At 53.4% G+C, this 15,946-nt stretch overlaps 7 protein-coding genes across 7 annotated transcripts; 4 read left to right on the forward strand and 3 right to left on the reverse strand.

The window, feature by feature from the left end:
• Nucleotides 1-1,798: 1,798 nt before the first annotated feature.
• AtWU_07811 (alpha/beta hydrolase) lies at nt 1,799-2,608 on the forward strand (the record flags this gene model as incomplete). The annotated part of the gene is made up of 1 exon (XM_035502920.1): nt 1,799-2,608. One exon carries the CDS (start codon nt 1,799-1,801, stop codon nt 2,606-2,608), a length of 810 nt encoding a protein of 269 aa, XP_035358813.1.
• A 106-nt stretch (nt 2,609-2,714) lies between these two features.
• Nucleotides 2,715-4,697, reverse strand: AtWU_07812 (uncharacterized protein; the record flags this gene model as incomplete). Its single annotated transcript, XM_035502921.1, has 3 exons — nt 2,715-4,056; nt 4,118-4,253; nt 4,328-4,697. The coding sequence occupies 3 exons, from the start codon at nt 4,695-4,697 to the stop codon at nt 2,715-2,717; spliced, it is 1,848 nt and encodes a 615-aa protein (XP_035358814.1).
• Nucleotides 4,698-5,212: 515 nt separating this feature from the next.
• On the reverse strand, nt 5,213-7,147 carry AtWU_07813 (serine/threonine-protein phosphatase 2B catalytic subunit; the record flags this gene model as incomplete). Its single annotated transcript, XM_035502922.1, has 5 exons — nt 5,213-5,276; nt 5,327-6,237; nt 6,293-6,550; nt 6,609-6,940; nt 7,030-7,147. The coding sequence occupies 5 exons, from the start codon at nt 7,145-7,147 to the stop codon at nt 5,213-5,215; spliced, it is 1,683 nt and encodes a 560-aa protein (XP_035358815.1).
• Nucleotides 7,148-7,953: 806 nt separating this feature from the next.
• Nucleotides 7,954-8,544, forward strand: AtWU_07814 (uncharacterized protein; the record flags this gene model as incomplete). The annotated part of the gene is made up of 2 exons (XM_035502923.1): nt 7,954-7,969; nt 8,021-8,544. The coding sequence occupies 2 exons, from the start codon at nt 7,954-7,956 to the stop codon at nt 8,542-8,544; spliced, it is 540 nt and encodes a 179-aa protein (XP_035358816.1).
• Nucleotides 8,545-9,151: 607 nt separating this feature from the next.
• Nucleotides 9,152-10,181, forward strand: AtWU_07815 (Voldacs domain-containing protein; the record flags this gene model as incomplete). Its single annotated transcript, XM_035502924.1, has 2 exons — nt 9,152-9,423; nt 9,512-10,181. 2 exons carry the CDS (start codon nt 9,152-9,154, stop codon nt 10,179-10,181), a joined length of 942 nt encoding a protein of 313 aa, XP_035358817.1.
• A 324-nt stretch (nt 10,182-10,505) lies between these two features.
• Nucleotides 10,506-13,346, reverse strand: AtWU_07816 (uncharacterized protein; the record flags this gene model as incomplete). The annotated part of the gene is made up of 2 exons (XM_035502925.1): nt 10,506-13,095; nt 13,150-13,346. 2 exons carry the CDS (start codon nt 13,344-13,346, stop codon nt 10,506-10,508), a joined length of 2,787 nt encoding a protein of 928 aa, XP_035358818.1.
• A 1,310-nt stretch (nt 13,347-14,656) lies between these two features.
• Nucleotides 14,657-15,658, forward strand: AtWU_07817 (putative carbonyl reductase; the record flags this gene model as incomplete). The annotated part of the gene is made up of 3 exons (XM_035502926.1): nt 14,657-14,906; nt 14,972-15,355; nt 15,411-15,658. 3 exons carry the CDS (start codon nt 14,657-14,659, stop codon nt 15,656-15,658), a joined length of 882 nt encoding a protein of 293 aa, XP_035358819.1.
• Nucleotides 15,659-15,946: the final 288 nt, after the last annotated feature.

Genomic DNA, 15,946 nt, shown 5'->3' on the forward strand with positions numbered 1-15,946 from the left:
TTTTGGGTCTCGGACAATCGGGCGAGTGGGCAAAAAGTGGTGGAATCGGTGGAATCTCCCCACTGCCATTGCCCGATCTGGTCATTTCCTCAATAGTGCGAAAAGTAATGCCCCTCACTGTGGCGCAGTTTTCATCCCACCGCGTGGTGGCGGTGTGTGGCTTGGCTAGATACCATCTGTTTTTTCTCCAAAATATTTACTCTGTACTAATAATATCCCTCACTTAATGGCACCCGCCTGCCGAGAATATTATGTCGTCATTGTCGGTGATGTGTTGTTTCACTTAGCGCTTGAGGAGTTCGGTGAGTGTACACCGTAGTCAACTAGAAAAGTATGCTATTCATTGCCTCATTTGCGTGATATCTTCGGCTCCGGGAAAGTGGTCATCCGGCAATAAATATACTTTCAACATGTGAATTTAATGTCCTCCAATGATGTGCATATGTTGTATGACAAGACACACATGAATCTGGCATATGCAATAATTTTGTGCATGCATTCAATACTATAGACATGATCTGGAATGACTGTCAGTGAGGGTGGAAGTTACTCAGAGGCATGTCTTTTCAACTCGCTGCCTTACATGGCCTGATCGACGATCCTTAGTCTGTCTCTTCCATAGCTTTTGAGTTAAATGATCAATTGGTGGCCTGCAATAGATTCAGATACATACACGAGAGTATTACAATGGACATCATGGAGTATGGCGAAATCATGGCAACCATGGTAGTTTCCAAGATACTATCTCAGTACTCCCTTGATATTAGAAATATTAGCACTGCGGCCTGTTATCAGTACCAAATAGACTGAAGTAGAGTATGTGATTTTACTATACGCGACTGTAGTAGAAAGAAATGCTATGCTACTGATGCGAAAGGGCCCCAATTTCAGACCTACCACGGCAACATGCTCCTCTTCATTACTGATCGTTGCATATATAACAAAACCTTGTACATTTCGTCCAGTACTTTCGCATTAGCTTCTAGAGAGCACTTCTTGATAATATATAACACATCGGTAACAAATGATGAGAACTGAAAATATCTTGAGGAAGTTAGAGGGCTGGGGAGTCAGGTAGAAAAGGACAAGACACGACGTAGGTAAAAAGCCTATCAATTAAATGTGTGAACTCTTTTGAGGATGTCATCCTCTTATGAAGGTAAAGACGATGTTAGCTAAGTCTAGACACTGATCCATGCATAGCACTATATCCTCTCGAGCGATATCAAGTAGACTTGACTAGTTTCATTTCATGGCTCCTTTCGAACCAGAGATCTAATCTGAGTTTCACTCACAGTAGAGTACACAATAGATATAGGTGGGTGAAAGCCCTTGAGATTGCGGAATGAATATTCATATTGAGTCAATTATCAATTAATATGGTACTTTAAACCTGCACACATGCGTCTTTGCAGACTCCCATACACTTAATTGGACCAACTGACTGTCCCTGACGCACTAGTCCCAAACAGGCAACTAACTGCTTGAGCTTCAAAACTTCAACCAACAACCTTCTATCACACTACAACAATACTACTTTCCTTTGAACCACTCTGACATATACACGCAAACCACATATTATACACTGAATACCCTAAATATATCTCATTATATCCTCCACGAACTATCCACAACAACTACAACCACAACCACAAATACAACAACACCGAACCAACCCCGCCAACCTCTACATTCTACCACCACCACCACCACCACAACATCACAACATCCACACTGCCTACCCATCTCCAACAACCAAACCACCCACCAAACCACCCAACTCAAACCCAAATCCAAAATGCCACCCACCCCCCCAACCCCCTCGCACTTCCCCCCGCACCTAACCCTAACCATCACGCCCCCCTCCACCACCACCACCTCCTCCTCCTCCAACACATCCCCCAACATCCTCCTCCTCCTCCACGGCCTCGGCGACACAAGCCAAAACCTCACAACGTTAGCCCGCGCCCTCAACCTGCCCGAAACCACCGTCTTAACACTCCAAGCCCCCACCCCGCTCCCCTTCGACCTGGGCGGCTTCCACTGGGGCGACGACATCACATTCAGCCCAGCAGGGGACCTAGACATGGACGCCGGATTCACCCGCTCCACGAATACCATAATCAAGGAGGTGATTGTCGACACACTGATAAAAAAGTGCGGGTATCGGGGTCGGGATATTGTGGTGTTTGGGATCGGGCAGGGCGGGATGGTGGGGTTGGAGGTTGCTAGGCATTTCAAGAACTCCTCCCCCCCCCAGGGGGATGGAAAGGTGGATGAGGAGGAGCTGGGAGGTGTGGTGTCGATTGGGGCGCCGGTGGGGTTATCTGGAAAGGCGCCTGCATCAGGGACTGGGAGTGGGAAGAGTAGGACGCCGGTGTTGATTGTTGCGGGCAAGGAAGACGGAGGGGAGAGGAGTACGGCGGTTACTGCGGCTGGGGTGAGGAGGACGAAGGAGTGGTTTGAGTTTGTGGAGGTGAGTAGGTATAAGAGGCGTGGGGATGGGATGCCGAGGAATGCGGAGGAGATGAGGCCTGTGATGGAGTTTTTGGCGAGGAGGTTGAGGAGTTATAAGGGGGTGCCGGAGGGGAGTGTTGAACTTAGTTGAATAGTTAGGTGAATACGGGGTGGAAGATTGGAAGATGTATTGAAGGGGAAGGTGGATGATGAGTCTATTGTACATGACATGCTTAAACTAGATACCTATCTGCTGGCTAGTTGACCTCCTCCAGAGCTGTGCGTGCGCGCTCAATCGTCTCTCTGGCGTCCTTCTCCGCCGTCACTTCTTCGACTTGTCGGCCACCCTCGCGGGCGGTCTCGCGCAGCTGCGTCTCTGTTTCCAGCAGCGCGGTGCGGCCGTCTTCGCGTACCTCGTTCTCAAACCAGTGTCGCGCGGACTCCCATTTGCGCTGCTGGTTGCGCAGCGAGTAGATCAGTCCGATAGCGGCCATCGTGCAGGTCTCGTAGATGGTGGCAGTCGGCAGCGAAACGTAGGTTAGCGCCGACAATGCCGAGGTCAAGGTGGTCGTGGACATGCTGAAGAAGACCAGACGCTGCGCCAAGGCCTGCAGCGACGGCACTGTCGTCTCCATGAGCCGGCGACGACTAGTCGCGATCTGCGCTGGCCAGGACGTCTGCTCCTCTTGCATGGGAGTCGCATCGGTCAATCCGGCCTGCTGGAACCGGCCGGCAGTCCAGATGACCTCCTTTTCGGCCTGGCGCAGGTACTTCCGGTCCAGGATCTCCGACGTGATCATCCCGACGTCGTCCACATGCCAGAACAGCTTCCACCACGCCAGTCCGCGCCACGGCTTGCTGGCAAAACCTTCCTCAAGCGAGCTGCGGAGCTCCGTGTGCCCGCGCTCCGCCCACTCGGACACAGACCGCTCAAGCACATCGCGAGTCTCCCACGACACAGCGCCGCTTTCTTGCTCCAGCAGCTTCCTCTTCTCGGCAGCGGCGGCACCCGCTTCCGCGGCATCCAGAAGAGACGTGATCAACGTCCGCAAGGACGGATCCAGCGTCCCTTCCTCAGCTCGCAGCGAAGACAACCAGTCCACCACCGGCTGCACACCACTGCTGTTCCAGCCACGTTCGTAGAGAGAAGCATTCTGCACCGACTCGCGGAACTTCGCCAATGCCTCATCCGCCTTGTCAATATCCACAAACGCAACCCGGCCATCGTACTTCTGTGGCTCCGTGACCGCCAGCTCAATAGCCCCAAAGACCGACACAGCTTCCTTCTTCAAGTCCGACCGTGCCATCAACCCGCTATACGCCAGGAATCCATCGACACCGCTACCGCACACGATACTGCGATGCACGGGATAGCGCACCATATTATGCCGGCCGGAATGCGACGTGCGGATCGTAACCGTGGGCACGAGGAAGGTGTCAGCCGTAAATGGGTGAGACTGAGTAGCATCCGCGACGCCTGCCGACTCGGCACCAAGTGTCGTAACGAGGATTTCCAAATTTCCCTTCTTCAAAATGGGCGAGGGAACTGAGATCGTAGGAAGTAGATCGTTGGGGATTGTTTCGGAGACTTCGCCGTACCTGCATATAACTTAGTGCCTGGTCCCCATAATGCCATGCGTGTTTGTGAATGTAGACCTACCGAATCAACAAACCCCTCTCCGTATCTTCACCATACGCATCCAACGCATCCTCCCAGCTCTCCCTCGAATTCAACGGGTCCGCCAACAGCAACCGAACCAGTCTGCGCGCCGCAGTCGCATCATTCAAACCCAGAACTGCCCCAATGATTAGCATTACCCCAACCGACCAAAACATCTATCACTGAATGGGAGAGAAGACAAAGACATACCAGCAACTCGAACAACTGGCTTCTCACTCTCCAATCCCCTCAACGCAAGCTGCAACCGACTCAAATTCACCTGTTCCGGCGCAACATCCTTGACCCGGTTCAGAGCTTCATGTAAATCCTTCAATCGGGGAGGGATATGTCTTGTGTGGACGACGGATGTGGTCGCAATGCCGCTACGCTGCAAGGATGCCCATGATTGTTGTTGATGTTGTTGCTGTGGTAATTGTAGTCGGGTTCGACGCGAGGAGAGGGAGCGGCGCCAGGTGGAACAGGACGGGCAGTAGAAGACTGATGAGGAGGATGATGAAGAGGAGGAGTCTTGGATCTGCGACAGGCTCTTGGAGAGCGTGCCGCGGAGTTTGGGAGGCATTGACTGCGTGTTTGGTGAAGAGGGATGGGATGGGGGAGGAAGTGGTGGAGGATGTTGGCAGGGCCGGTCGGAGATTCTGGCGCGGGACTTTCGGCGGTCTTGGCGGAGCGTAGCTTATACCTTAGTCTTATTATAAGCGTAGGCTATGGAGTCTGGGGTAACAATAATCGACGGTAATCAATTGACTATTTTAATAAACTAGCCTGTACAATACGAACAGCTCAATTCATGGTGTATCGATTCATCAACTCATGGTCGAGTCGTCACGGACGCTCGATTGCTGTGCAGGAATTACACAAAGCCCCCCGTCCACCTCTCCATTATGCAATACAGTAATCTTTCGCGACAAAGTATAGGAGCTACTGAATTGCAACTGTCACCACGTTGGCGTTTTTGAGGTGACAGTATATAATTCACCCATACACGGAGTAGTTCATACCCCGAATTGCAGTACCTCTGCATGCCGCTTCGAAAGATGCTGGTTCAGATGGAACACCCAGTTACTTCCTAATCGCTCATGCTTCTCGAGAATCCCGAGTAGCATCCCTTTGTCGCCGAGTCTTGCCCGATCCCGCCGACCTGAAACTCGTTAGTATGATGGTCTGGAACGATCATTCTGCTTCACTTACATGCTAATCCGCCTGGCCACAGTCGCCAGCCCGGCGTCGTTCTCTGCCTCATGATGCGCCCGCTCAAAGGCAATGCGTCTGTCTTCTTCGCTGCGCCGGATGACCTCCTCCTGCGACGGGGGCAGACGTTCGTTTTGCAGATCGACCTTGCGAGCATCTTCGAAGTTGGTAATGGCCTGCTTGATACCCTCCGCTCCCAGCATCAGAGTACCCGCTGGGAGACGACCTCCAGCAGCGGTCTTGAGTTCGGTGACCCGCTCGGACTCTTCACGCAACACCTGGAATACACGCGACAGACGGCCAATGGCAAGAATCTTGTTCTTGATCGCACGTCGCTTGAACTCGCTGCTTTCGATATCCATCGCCGCAGGAGGAGAGGGGGGTGCAGCGGTGGGCGAGACCGACGTGGGGGTATCATCTTCAAGTTCCTCCTTGGAGCAGGTGTTGAGAATGGCAATAAGCATGTCCGTAATCTTCTCACCGACGAAGGGAAGCGACCAGGTGAAGACGTCCATGAAGTTGGGGAGCCAGTACGGGTGAGGGGTGCAGTTGAACTGTCGGATATTCATGACGTTGTTCTCGTATTTCAGGACGGCGGCCTTGTTGTTGTAGACATCCAGGTAGTTGGGAGCACTGAAGATGGTCATGACACTGGGGAAACCGGTCGTACGTGTCTTGCGGTACATGCGGTAACCGGCATCCTGTGCCTCGTGCGCCCGAATGATGGAGAGAAGGTTGTTCTTTTCGAGGAAAGCGCACGCCGCGGGGTATGAGAAGAAATACGAGCATCCACGGACGCTGTTGTGGATGAAGTAGTCACCGGTCTTCTCCTGCCCGAAGTCTTCCAGAGGATCGGCCCAGAGGATGTCGCACATCAAGCCATGAGTCGGGGGCTCCCTAAAACGATCAATCTGTCGCCAAGTCAGCCAGCAATCCACCAGATGTAGTGTTCAGCCCATAACATACCGCCTTAATATCTTCCAGAGTGTGCAGCTCGGGACTGAGACCTCCGTGGATACAGAGGAACTGCTTGTTCATGACCGCCGCCAGCGGCAAGGAGCAAAACGATTCGATGCATGCCTCGTAAATGCGCTCGCTGTATTTGTGTTTGCACTCGAGCTTGAAAGTGAAGTAGTCCGTCAAATGCCGACATTCATGATTACCCCGCAGGAGCCAGAGCGTATTCGGATACCAGATCTTGAGAGCCCAGAGATACAGGACACACTGTAGCACGCGAGTCAGTGGATGTGGCAATTACCGGACAGCTTGCGATCACACGAACCTCAATACTGAAGTAACCTCTATCCACATAGTCACCGAGGAAGAGATAGCGCGTCTCGGAAGGATCTCCGCCGACCTCAAAGAGCTTCATTAAGTCGTAATATTGTCCGTGAACATCACCGCACACGGTGATGGGCGCATCCATCTCCAGCAGGTTGGGTTCAGCCCTGAGGAGCTGAGTACCGGCCTGTATGATCCATAGCGCCTGATCTTCAGTGAGACGACCTTCGCGGTAGAAGTGCTGCTTGAGGAACTGCAGGTTGGGCTTAGAAGGGTCTTCACGAGACCAGAACAGGTCGTCCGGCGGGGTGTTCAACGCCGGCGCTTGCACCTCTGAAAGACCAAAGAGTGATTAGGAGAGCGCTCATGCAGATAGTTAAGTAGAGGGAAGGCAGAGAGAGAAAAAGACATTGTGGCGTTACCTTTAATTACTCGCTCCATGGTCGACACCTGAGTGCCATCTTCCATAACATGTAACGTAAAGTCGATCTCCGGGACCGGCTTTTTATCCGTCACCGCACGCGCGATAGTGCGATCCATGGTGACTTAAGTGATAGGGAAGACGTAGATCTTGGATCTGGGGAAATCGCAAGAACGTCGTGCCCCGGGGGGTTGCGAGGAGGCGAAGAAAAGGGGAAAGACACCAGCGCGGAGGCCAGTTGTTGGTGGGGGGTTAAGCGGCGGCGGGATTGGATTTCACACGCGAGACAGGCGGAGATCGCGAGGACTGGCCGTTGTAAGGAACAAGCTGGACGGGGGTCACCAAGAATCCTACGAAGTGGCGATTCCGAGTATGACAAGGGGGAGGGGAGCGAAATAGGGTTGGAAAAATTGAGGCTAAAGCGTGGGTCAGGGACAAGGCGAGAGGGACGAGCGAAGAGTGAGGGAAGATGGAGAGAGGCGCCGGGCAGTGCAACCCGAATAGGAGAGATGGTCGGCCTTCCAGCTCGATATCGTCAAGGCTGGAGAATAATAAGAGGCTGAAAAAGACTGCCTGACCACCTTTTTTCTGCAGAGAGCCACTAGTAAAGATGATTCGGAAGAATAAGCCAATTATTGTGTAAGATGAATACTACTAACTAACTAGTTCCCCCTCTTCGTATTCAAAGATTCAATCCATTCAATCTAATCTCTTTTCTCTTCATTGCAAGAAAGAGAGTCTCACTCGACGTCAGAACCAACCGTAAATACGGTAATTCTCAGCCGGCGGATCATTCCGCTTCGTTACAGTCCCTGTAATTAATTACGCCGTCCGCGGGGAATCTCATCCATCATTGATTACTCTTGTTTCCTCTCTTTCTAGCTTATCAGTCTTACATCTTACCGTATACTACCCATCACTCATCATGTATGAATCCTATCGTCAGTACCCTCCTTCATCTTCTGTCTTGACCTATCACTGACTAACGACAGGCCCCCATCCCCTGCTGGCTCAGGTCCCCTTGACCGTTTCCCCCTTCATCAACCTCCCCACTTCCGTCACACTTCCCTACACCTACAAGTCCGTTCCCTCGACCATACCCCCTTCAGTAACAGTCGACCAAAGTAACCCCGATGTCAAACCCCGCTACGTGGTCTCATCCAGTGGCGAGCATGCCGCCTCTCCAGAAGAGATTCTAGCCTCCTGCAACGCCCTCGAGCAGCACCTGAACAAGACGCGCGCCGATGCCGAGAAAGCAATCCGGGGCTGGGAGGACTCAATCACCCAGCGCGACCTCGCAGAGAAGCGACGTGTGGCTCCCGGATGGCTAGACAGAGACGAGAAACTACTTCAACCGAGTAACTCTGCCACTGGGCCTAGAGCACATAGCCAACCTCAACCCAGTCTATTGGACAGCTCGTTCTCCGACCCCAGTGCGGCCACATTACCCTCCATGGTGCCGCGAGACGAAGGCGAAGAACTGGACAGAGCATTTGGTGGGCTGGACGTGAAATGAGAGCTGCGCGATGATGTTCTGAAATACAATATACCGGAATAGCTTGGGTGAAGGCCATAAACCGCGCCATGGCCGCTGAAACCGCTGCAGGTGGATGCTATGGGCCCTTGCTTTGGCGGGGATAGTAGCGCACTTCCTTCGTCGCAAGCCACGATAAAGTTCAAGCTTGTGCGCACCGTATTCTGCAAGAGATCACCAGTGCAGGGCGCTCTGCATCTGAACCAGCTGAACCGCGGCAGTGCGCGACCTGCGCCAACGAGAGCACAGCCATATAGCCAACTGGTACCGCTGAGAAACTAGCTCAAGCTATCGAAGCAATCTCCCAACAAACAAACATAGCATCAATCATAATAATATCACACATTCCCATTAATCTTCCACAGGAGTACACCTAATCAAAAGACGAAACCAACGTAGAAACCAACCGTGGTAGAAAGAACCCCACCCGCCCGGCGGATATCAACTGCCATCACCAGCAGCTACTGATAATCTAGCTTTTGCTCCGCCCGCGAAGCTCCATCCATCATCTTCTCATTTTCCCACCCTTCACCACCTACCACACATCCTCAACCTCCCACCTCCAAACAACCTTCATCCAACCCTCAAAATGGAATCCATCACCGCACCCCCCGACACAACAACCTACATTCCCCTCGCCGAGCACCAATCCCGCACCCCAAGCTCCTTCCACTCCGGCCCGCCAATCCTCTACTCGCAGCACCAAAACTGCAAACTCGTGCTCCTGGAGCGCGAAGCCCTCGCAGTCCCAGCACTAGGCGCCCTGCGCGATGCCTCCACCGCAAACGGCACTACCGAAGAAGAAGCAGCGGAAGACAAGGAGATCGTCATCCCCGGGGTGAACGTATGGGTTACGTCTGAGTGAGTAGCCTTCCCTCCTCCATCCATAACCAATACAACAACGAAAGAGAAAGCAAAACCATACTAATGAGAAATGATAACCAACTAGGAAATTCCTCCTCCACAACCCCACAACCAACACCGGCCTCTCAATCCCCTACCCCTCCATCTCCCTGCACGCCATCCAGCGCCTGCAGCTCCCCAGCACCGAACCCCAAGCCCAAGCCCAACTCCAAGGCCTATACATGCAAATCGCCAACCCAACTACCTCCTCCTACTCCTCCGCCGACGACGAAGAAGACGCCCTCACCGTAACAGTCGTGCCCGAGACCCCCGCTCAAGAATCTTCTTCTACCCCCGCCGCCGCCGAGGAAGGAGACGAAAAGCCCGAAACGCCCACGCAGACTCTCTACGCTGCTGTGTCGGCGTGCTCGAATCTGCATCCGGATCCGGTTGAGCCTGGGGATGAGGACGAGGATGATTACGAAGGAGAAGGAGGAGCGTTTCAGTCTGGGTTAGTGTCGATGGGGAGTGCGGAGGGTGGATTGCCGCCCCCGGTTGAGGGGAGTTCCGGGTGGATTACGGCGGAGAATATGCATGAGTTCTTTGATGAGGAGGGGAATTGGATTGCTGGTGGGGAGGAGCCGACGTTGCCTTTGGGGCCGGGGGCGGGGACGGTGAGGCAGAGGGAGGAAGAGGAGGAAGAGGGGGTGGATGGGGAAGAGGGTGTTAATGGGGATGGTAGTGGGGAGGAGACGAAGTGGAGGAGGACGGATTAGATTGCTTGTTGGTTTATCTGGCTCTCTTTCTTGGTCTCTGCTTGTGTACTATCTCTACTTAAACCGATTGGGGGAGGGGGGGTGTTGTGGAATACTTTTGTAATGATAGATGCTACTTAGTTACTTGTTATGAAACGGATCAATTGCCAAGTACTACTTTGAAGGAGATTAGTGACCATCATCTCTAGATTAATTTTTATTAATCCTACCTATTACCTACGTTCATCTTTACAGTGGAGGGTAGACACGCCCGCACGCTAGCCAAGCAAAGGAAACAAGAGAAACAATCAACGCCGCTGCCAACTATCGGTCCGTCCATGCGCCCTATTCTTTCAGGAACCCATCTCCATCATACAAACTTCCCGGCGTGGCAGCCCCGATTCCCAGTCCAACAGGCTTTTTCGTCGGGGTTCGAAATCCGTGTCGGGAACTGCCAGGGCCGGGCTTCAATCGGTGGCTCTTTGCCCGCCCGACTTGGGCTGAATGTTCGCTGGGCGAAGTAATTGAAGAATTCCTGGGACCCTTGCCCTTGGGTTCCGAAGCCCGGTCTTCCCAGATGGGAACTATGATGCCGCTATTCGCAGTTGGCGGTTTTGGCACAGCGGCCGCTGGCCGCCAGAGCTGCGCCTGAGAATAGCTGATCGGAGAAACAATGTGATGCGGACTACCCTGGTACCGCGGGGGGACCATGTTTTTGGGGTCGTTCTTCGGACGCAATGGTGATTCGGCTGTATTGCGTACCGGTTCCTTGCCCATGCTGGGGCCGCGCGAATGACGCATCGGCGGACTTGACTGCGTCATGGCATTATCATCGAGGGGGTTCAGTGAGCGGAAGCTGCTGCGTGCTGTTGATCGCGGCGGAGGTTGACGCGGCCCCTTGACGGCTGTACGGCGCGGACTGCCAGGGTTCGAGGAGTTTTCGAATCCCGTCGGCGAGCTGTTGTAGTGCGGAATCATCCAGACCGGACTGTTCTTTTCCGGAGATGGCGTAGTCGACAGGTTGGTATCAATCCTGGGGGGCGGTAGAGTCGTCACAATATCAGGCAATGTCTTCTCCATGTCCATGATACTCAGAGTGCGATCCCCGACATCAGTAGGTGAGTTCACCTTGAGCTTCGGCGGTCCTCCTTGTGAGGGTTCATCTGGAATCTCCGTAACTCGTGGGTTTTCCTTCTGTTGCTCGTCATAGCTGGCCCGACTCACTGAAAGGCCTGAACCGTTGGACTGAAGTGAAACATGGGAGATTGATGGATTGGGAACTTGTGCCCGGCTGGTATCAATTTCGTCGGTCTCCTCGGGCTCCTCGGCCGTGGGCGAGAAGACTGGGCCACCAAACGTGATTGGAGGATGTATCGAGATCCGAACGCAGTTCTGCCGCCGATGGCCTTTGCGGGTGCTACTGCTCCCTTTGAGTGCAGAGGGCAGAGGGGGTTTAAGATGACTGTTCGGGCCTAGCAGAGGACCATCCGGAATCCCAGTGGTACTAGGCTTCAATCGGGGATCAGTGCTCAAGGCAGAATTGCTCATCACATTGTAAAATGGATCGAGCTCGTTCTTCTGATCACCATACATCGAACGGCGTTGCATTTGACTAAAGTGTGGCACTAAGGCTCCATTGGGTACTGGATTGAGGGAAGGCGGGCGGCTCAGATCCAGAGGCTTCACCCACAGGGATGAGTCTCGCTTGGCTTTGATTTCAGACAGAGACTCGGTTCGTCGTGGCGATGGACTGACGCGTTCCGTCGAATGAGTCGGGCTCCGTGTGGTCATGCTTCGACGCGGAGAAGAGCGAGGTGATGATTCAAGTCTCCTGGCTTCCCACGCGGTGCCAGAATTTGACGGGAAGACGAATTGAGATGGTACGACTGGAGCTGGCCCAAGGCCTCTTCGATCATATTCCATCCGTCCAACATCGTTGGCATCAAACGGGGCGAATGTGGGGCATGGAGGCAAAGCGGGCGATGTGAAAGTACTGTCGACATTTGTCGACGTTCTTCTGCTGTCCTCCAAAATGGAGCTGTCTGCAGTTTCGAGACTCAGCGAAGAGAGACAAGTTGAGTCATTCCTTGACAAACGGAAGCGGTTTGGCGGATAGGCACATGGTGGTGGAGGTACAGGTTGCTCGGGTGCAGACCCGGCTGTTTGAGCAGTGATGCTTCCCCCACGTACCCGACCATTGGATGGGTTGCAACCGTCTTGTTTATCCTCCATGAGCGGGTACAGGCTGCCGGACCGCTCCCTATGATGCTTCAATGGCCATGTCCCCGAGCCTGGTCGGTTTGTGAGACTTGCTTTCAATTGCTCTTCTTCTCGGTCTGGTGTATGCCGCGGTGTGGTCTCCGTTGCTAGCTCGAACGCACCCTCGACAGCAGAGTTTGGCACGTTATCGTCAATTCCAGATACTGTAGGTGAAGCCGATTGCCGCTTCTCTGAATGCTCCGTCAGTGGAGACAGTGAGCTGAGTCGTTGCGGTCCTAGAAGGTGTCGTGACAACCGCGCAGAGCGGCTTGAAAGAGACCGTGATAGTGAACGACGCATATCACGGGCTTTCTCGTCCAAGGGAGATGACGTGTCGGAGTCCGTAGGGGATAGAATCAGGCTCTCGCGAGATGAAAGGACTCCCCACTCAGACGGCTTTCCATATGGGAGCTGTCCATACTGTCGTAGTGCGGTGCCCTCCTCCCGCGAGAGTTCTGTCAGCGTCTCCCCCTGGTATTGTTGTAGAGCAAATCCATCCTGCTTCGCATTTGCCACCGCCAGCGACAGGCGATCCTGACGGACTCTTATCCAAATAACCGTGCCAACTATCGCAGACACAATGAAGACGACGGAGCAGCTCACGGCTATCGCTATTACCGTGGTCAATGGCGGCATTGTCGATTCTTCCTGCTCTCGGTGCCAGAGCTGGCAGAACCTGGTTCCTTTAGGCTTTGAGTAGACGCGTTAACCCATACACTCGAGCTGGTACCTGTCCCAGTGTCTATACCAGTTCCGCGAGGGTTCCGGACGGCATTCAACGGCGCCGAAGACCAGGAAAGAGTAGCAACTGCTAGCCACGGAAACGCCAGCACAAGAATAATCAGAGAACAGAGAGATCCATGATGGATGGGAGGAAGCGCGCTCGTGAGGGAGCGTTGCGTTTGTTATGGCAGCCGGCTGGGGCATGGGAATGTGGTAGCATTATTGTCGGCTCGCGAGGAATGCTGCGATGTCAACCAACCATCCTCCCCAGCGAGCTATTGACTGGCGATAGGGAGCCCTCATCAAACTGAAGCTCGGTCCCAGAATTCCTGTAATGTCTCGATTTAGAAAATAAGTCGAGAATAGACCATCGCCAAGATGCTGGCAGATCTACAGGAGGCCGCAGAGTTTCCACTGATAACTAGAAGAATGTTAGCGAAACAGTCAAGAATTGAGCACCCCTGGAGCTCGTGGAACATGGTAGATTCCAACGAGTCCCTCTTCATGGAGACCATTATCGTGCAACTACTTTCGCTTGTAGTGTTGGTTATTAACAGCAAACTACTACTTCGTAAAGGACTATGTACGTCCTGGGTTGAAGGAATCCAGTAGCCCTTCTTGGCATGCCAAATGGCACCGCATGCAGACTCAAGTCTGAAAAAAACACCAGGAGTATATCACAGAAGGCATGAAACACCTGCATTAGCAACGCAGCTCCCTGCGCGTGTCTTTTCTTCTTCTCAGCTTCGCGTGGTAAAAGCGCAAGTGGAGGTGGAAGTGGAGATTCCCCGGGAAACCCCAATCGGGCAGCCGCTGTCACGGGGGGGTGCGGGACGGAAATACGATGAGTCCGGATCCGCCGGCCTCTCGGATTTGGAGAAACAAACGAGGTTGACTAATGCCGAACTTACTCAGTGTTCATGTCTCGTGTCTCCTGATATTTCCGAGGTCATCGTCTGATTGAGGCCGTCAGATGCCAGAGGGTCCCCGATCCCGATACCGATGGGGACTTCGGTGAGATAAAGAAAGCAAGCGAAAGCTGCAGAAGCAGGGCATGGGGCGCCTGTTGTCAACCCACGCCCGGATACCCCCAGTCTGGGCCTCTTCACCCGCCTTAGAGACTATGGGACCGCTTAGCGTCAGTAGAACCCACCAGACGAGAAAGCTGGATGGAGTGAGCGTGGCCAGTCGGGGCAACTAGACTTATCCTCGATAGCCAACCCCAAACTCTGAATAATGCGAACTCCAGAGTAGGAGCCAACCAACTGCATAGAGGGGGGCAATGGCCCAGTCAACCCCTCACCGGCGCGGGGGGCTCCTAGTGGGCTTGCTGTCCTAATAGTGTTTTCGTTGCTGGCCGTAGTGGTGTGTATATCTAAGCTCCAATCTACGATATAAAGCTGCCCGCCACCTGGCTAGGCTGTCTCACATCTTCACTTCGTTCTCTCCCGACTCTCCTGCGTTACCTGAGAACTTTCTCTCTTTACACCCCCTTTCCACCCATAGATCCGATAATGGCTGCCAGCCCTCAGAAAGATGGACTCTTTGTCCATGACAACACTACCGCTCCCGCCCACCCCGGCTTGCTGAGCATGTTCTCACTGAAGGGCAAGACTGCCATCGTTACAGGCGCCGGTGCTGGCATCGGTCTTGCCGTAGCTAGTGGCCTGGCTGAAGCCGGTGCAAATGTGGCCATGTGGTATAGCAGCAACCCCAGCTGCATCGAGCGGGCCGCGGAGATTGCCTCCAAGTATGGTGTCCAGGGTCAGTAGCCCTCAAACCAATTTTCCCACTTACCGCCAGGCATACTTTACTAATGCTCATTCTAGCCCAGGCGTATAAGGTCGAAATCACCAAGCCCGAAGCCGTGCAGGAGGCCGTTGACCAGGTTGTGAAAGACTTCAACGGCCGACTGGACGTTTTCATCGCCAATGCTGGTGTCCCTTGGACTAAGGGTCCCATGGTTGATGGTCCGCTGGACCACTACCAGAATGTGGTCGATGTCGATCTGAACGGTACCTTTTACTGCGCCAGGGCGGCAGCAACCCACTGGAGGAGACAGAAGGAGGAGGGCACCGATATCAACGGTAACGCACTTAACAACTTCACCTATGGCAGCTTTGTGGCGACCGCTTCCATGAGCGGTCACATTGTCAACTTCCCTCAGATGCAGGCAGCATACAATGCCTCCAAAGCGGCCGTTATCCATCTCTGTAAGTGAAGCAGCCTTGAAGAAATAGACTTGTATCATACTAATTCCTTATGCAGGCAAGTCGCTGGCTGTCGAGTGGGTCAGATTCGCACGTGCCAACACCGTCTCCCCGGGATACATCGCAACAGAGATCTCGAACTTTATCCCAAATGAGACCAAGACCGTCTGGAAGGATAAGATCCCAATGGGTCGCGAGGGAACACCTGAGGAGCTGAAGGGCGCGTATCTGTACCTGGCATCGGATGCATCCAGCTACACTACTGGAGCAGACATTGTGGTTGACGGCGGCTACTGCGCCCCATAAGCTTTTAATGATATAGATGGCATTTTATGATCTGTACATTTCAACTTGCAGCGATACATATGAAAGATATATTACACGATAGACGAAATGAACGACTGGACTTCTTCGCAATCAAGCCCGTTCGTGGCGCTTCTTAGATTCAACCACACCCGGTCAAGGCCAAGGAACTAGGCCAACCACTTCCAGCCAACCACTACCATAGATCCCTGCATAAGCCGTGGCTTGCAGGTTGCAGTACCTCAATATTCGGGATCGGCAGTGACGTAGGTCCACGATCGCGTGAGGTCC

This window comes from Aspergillus tubingensis (genome assembly GCF_013340325.1).
Source record: "Aspergillus tubingensis WU-2223L DNA, scaffold_8, whole genome shotgun sequence".
Classification (NCBI taxonomy): Eukaryota; Fungi; Ascomycota; class Eurotiomycetes; order Eurotiales; family Aspergillaceae; genus Aspergillus; species Aspergillus tubingensis.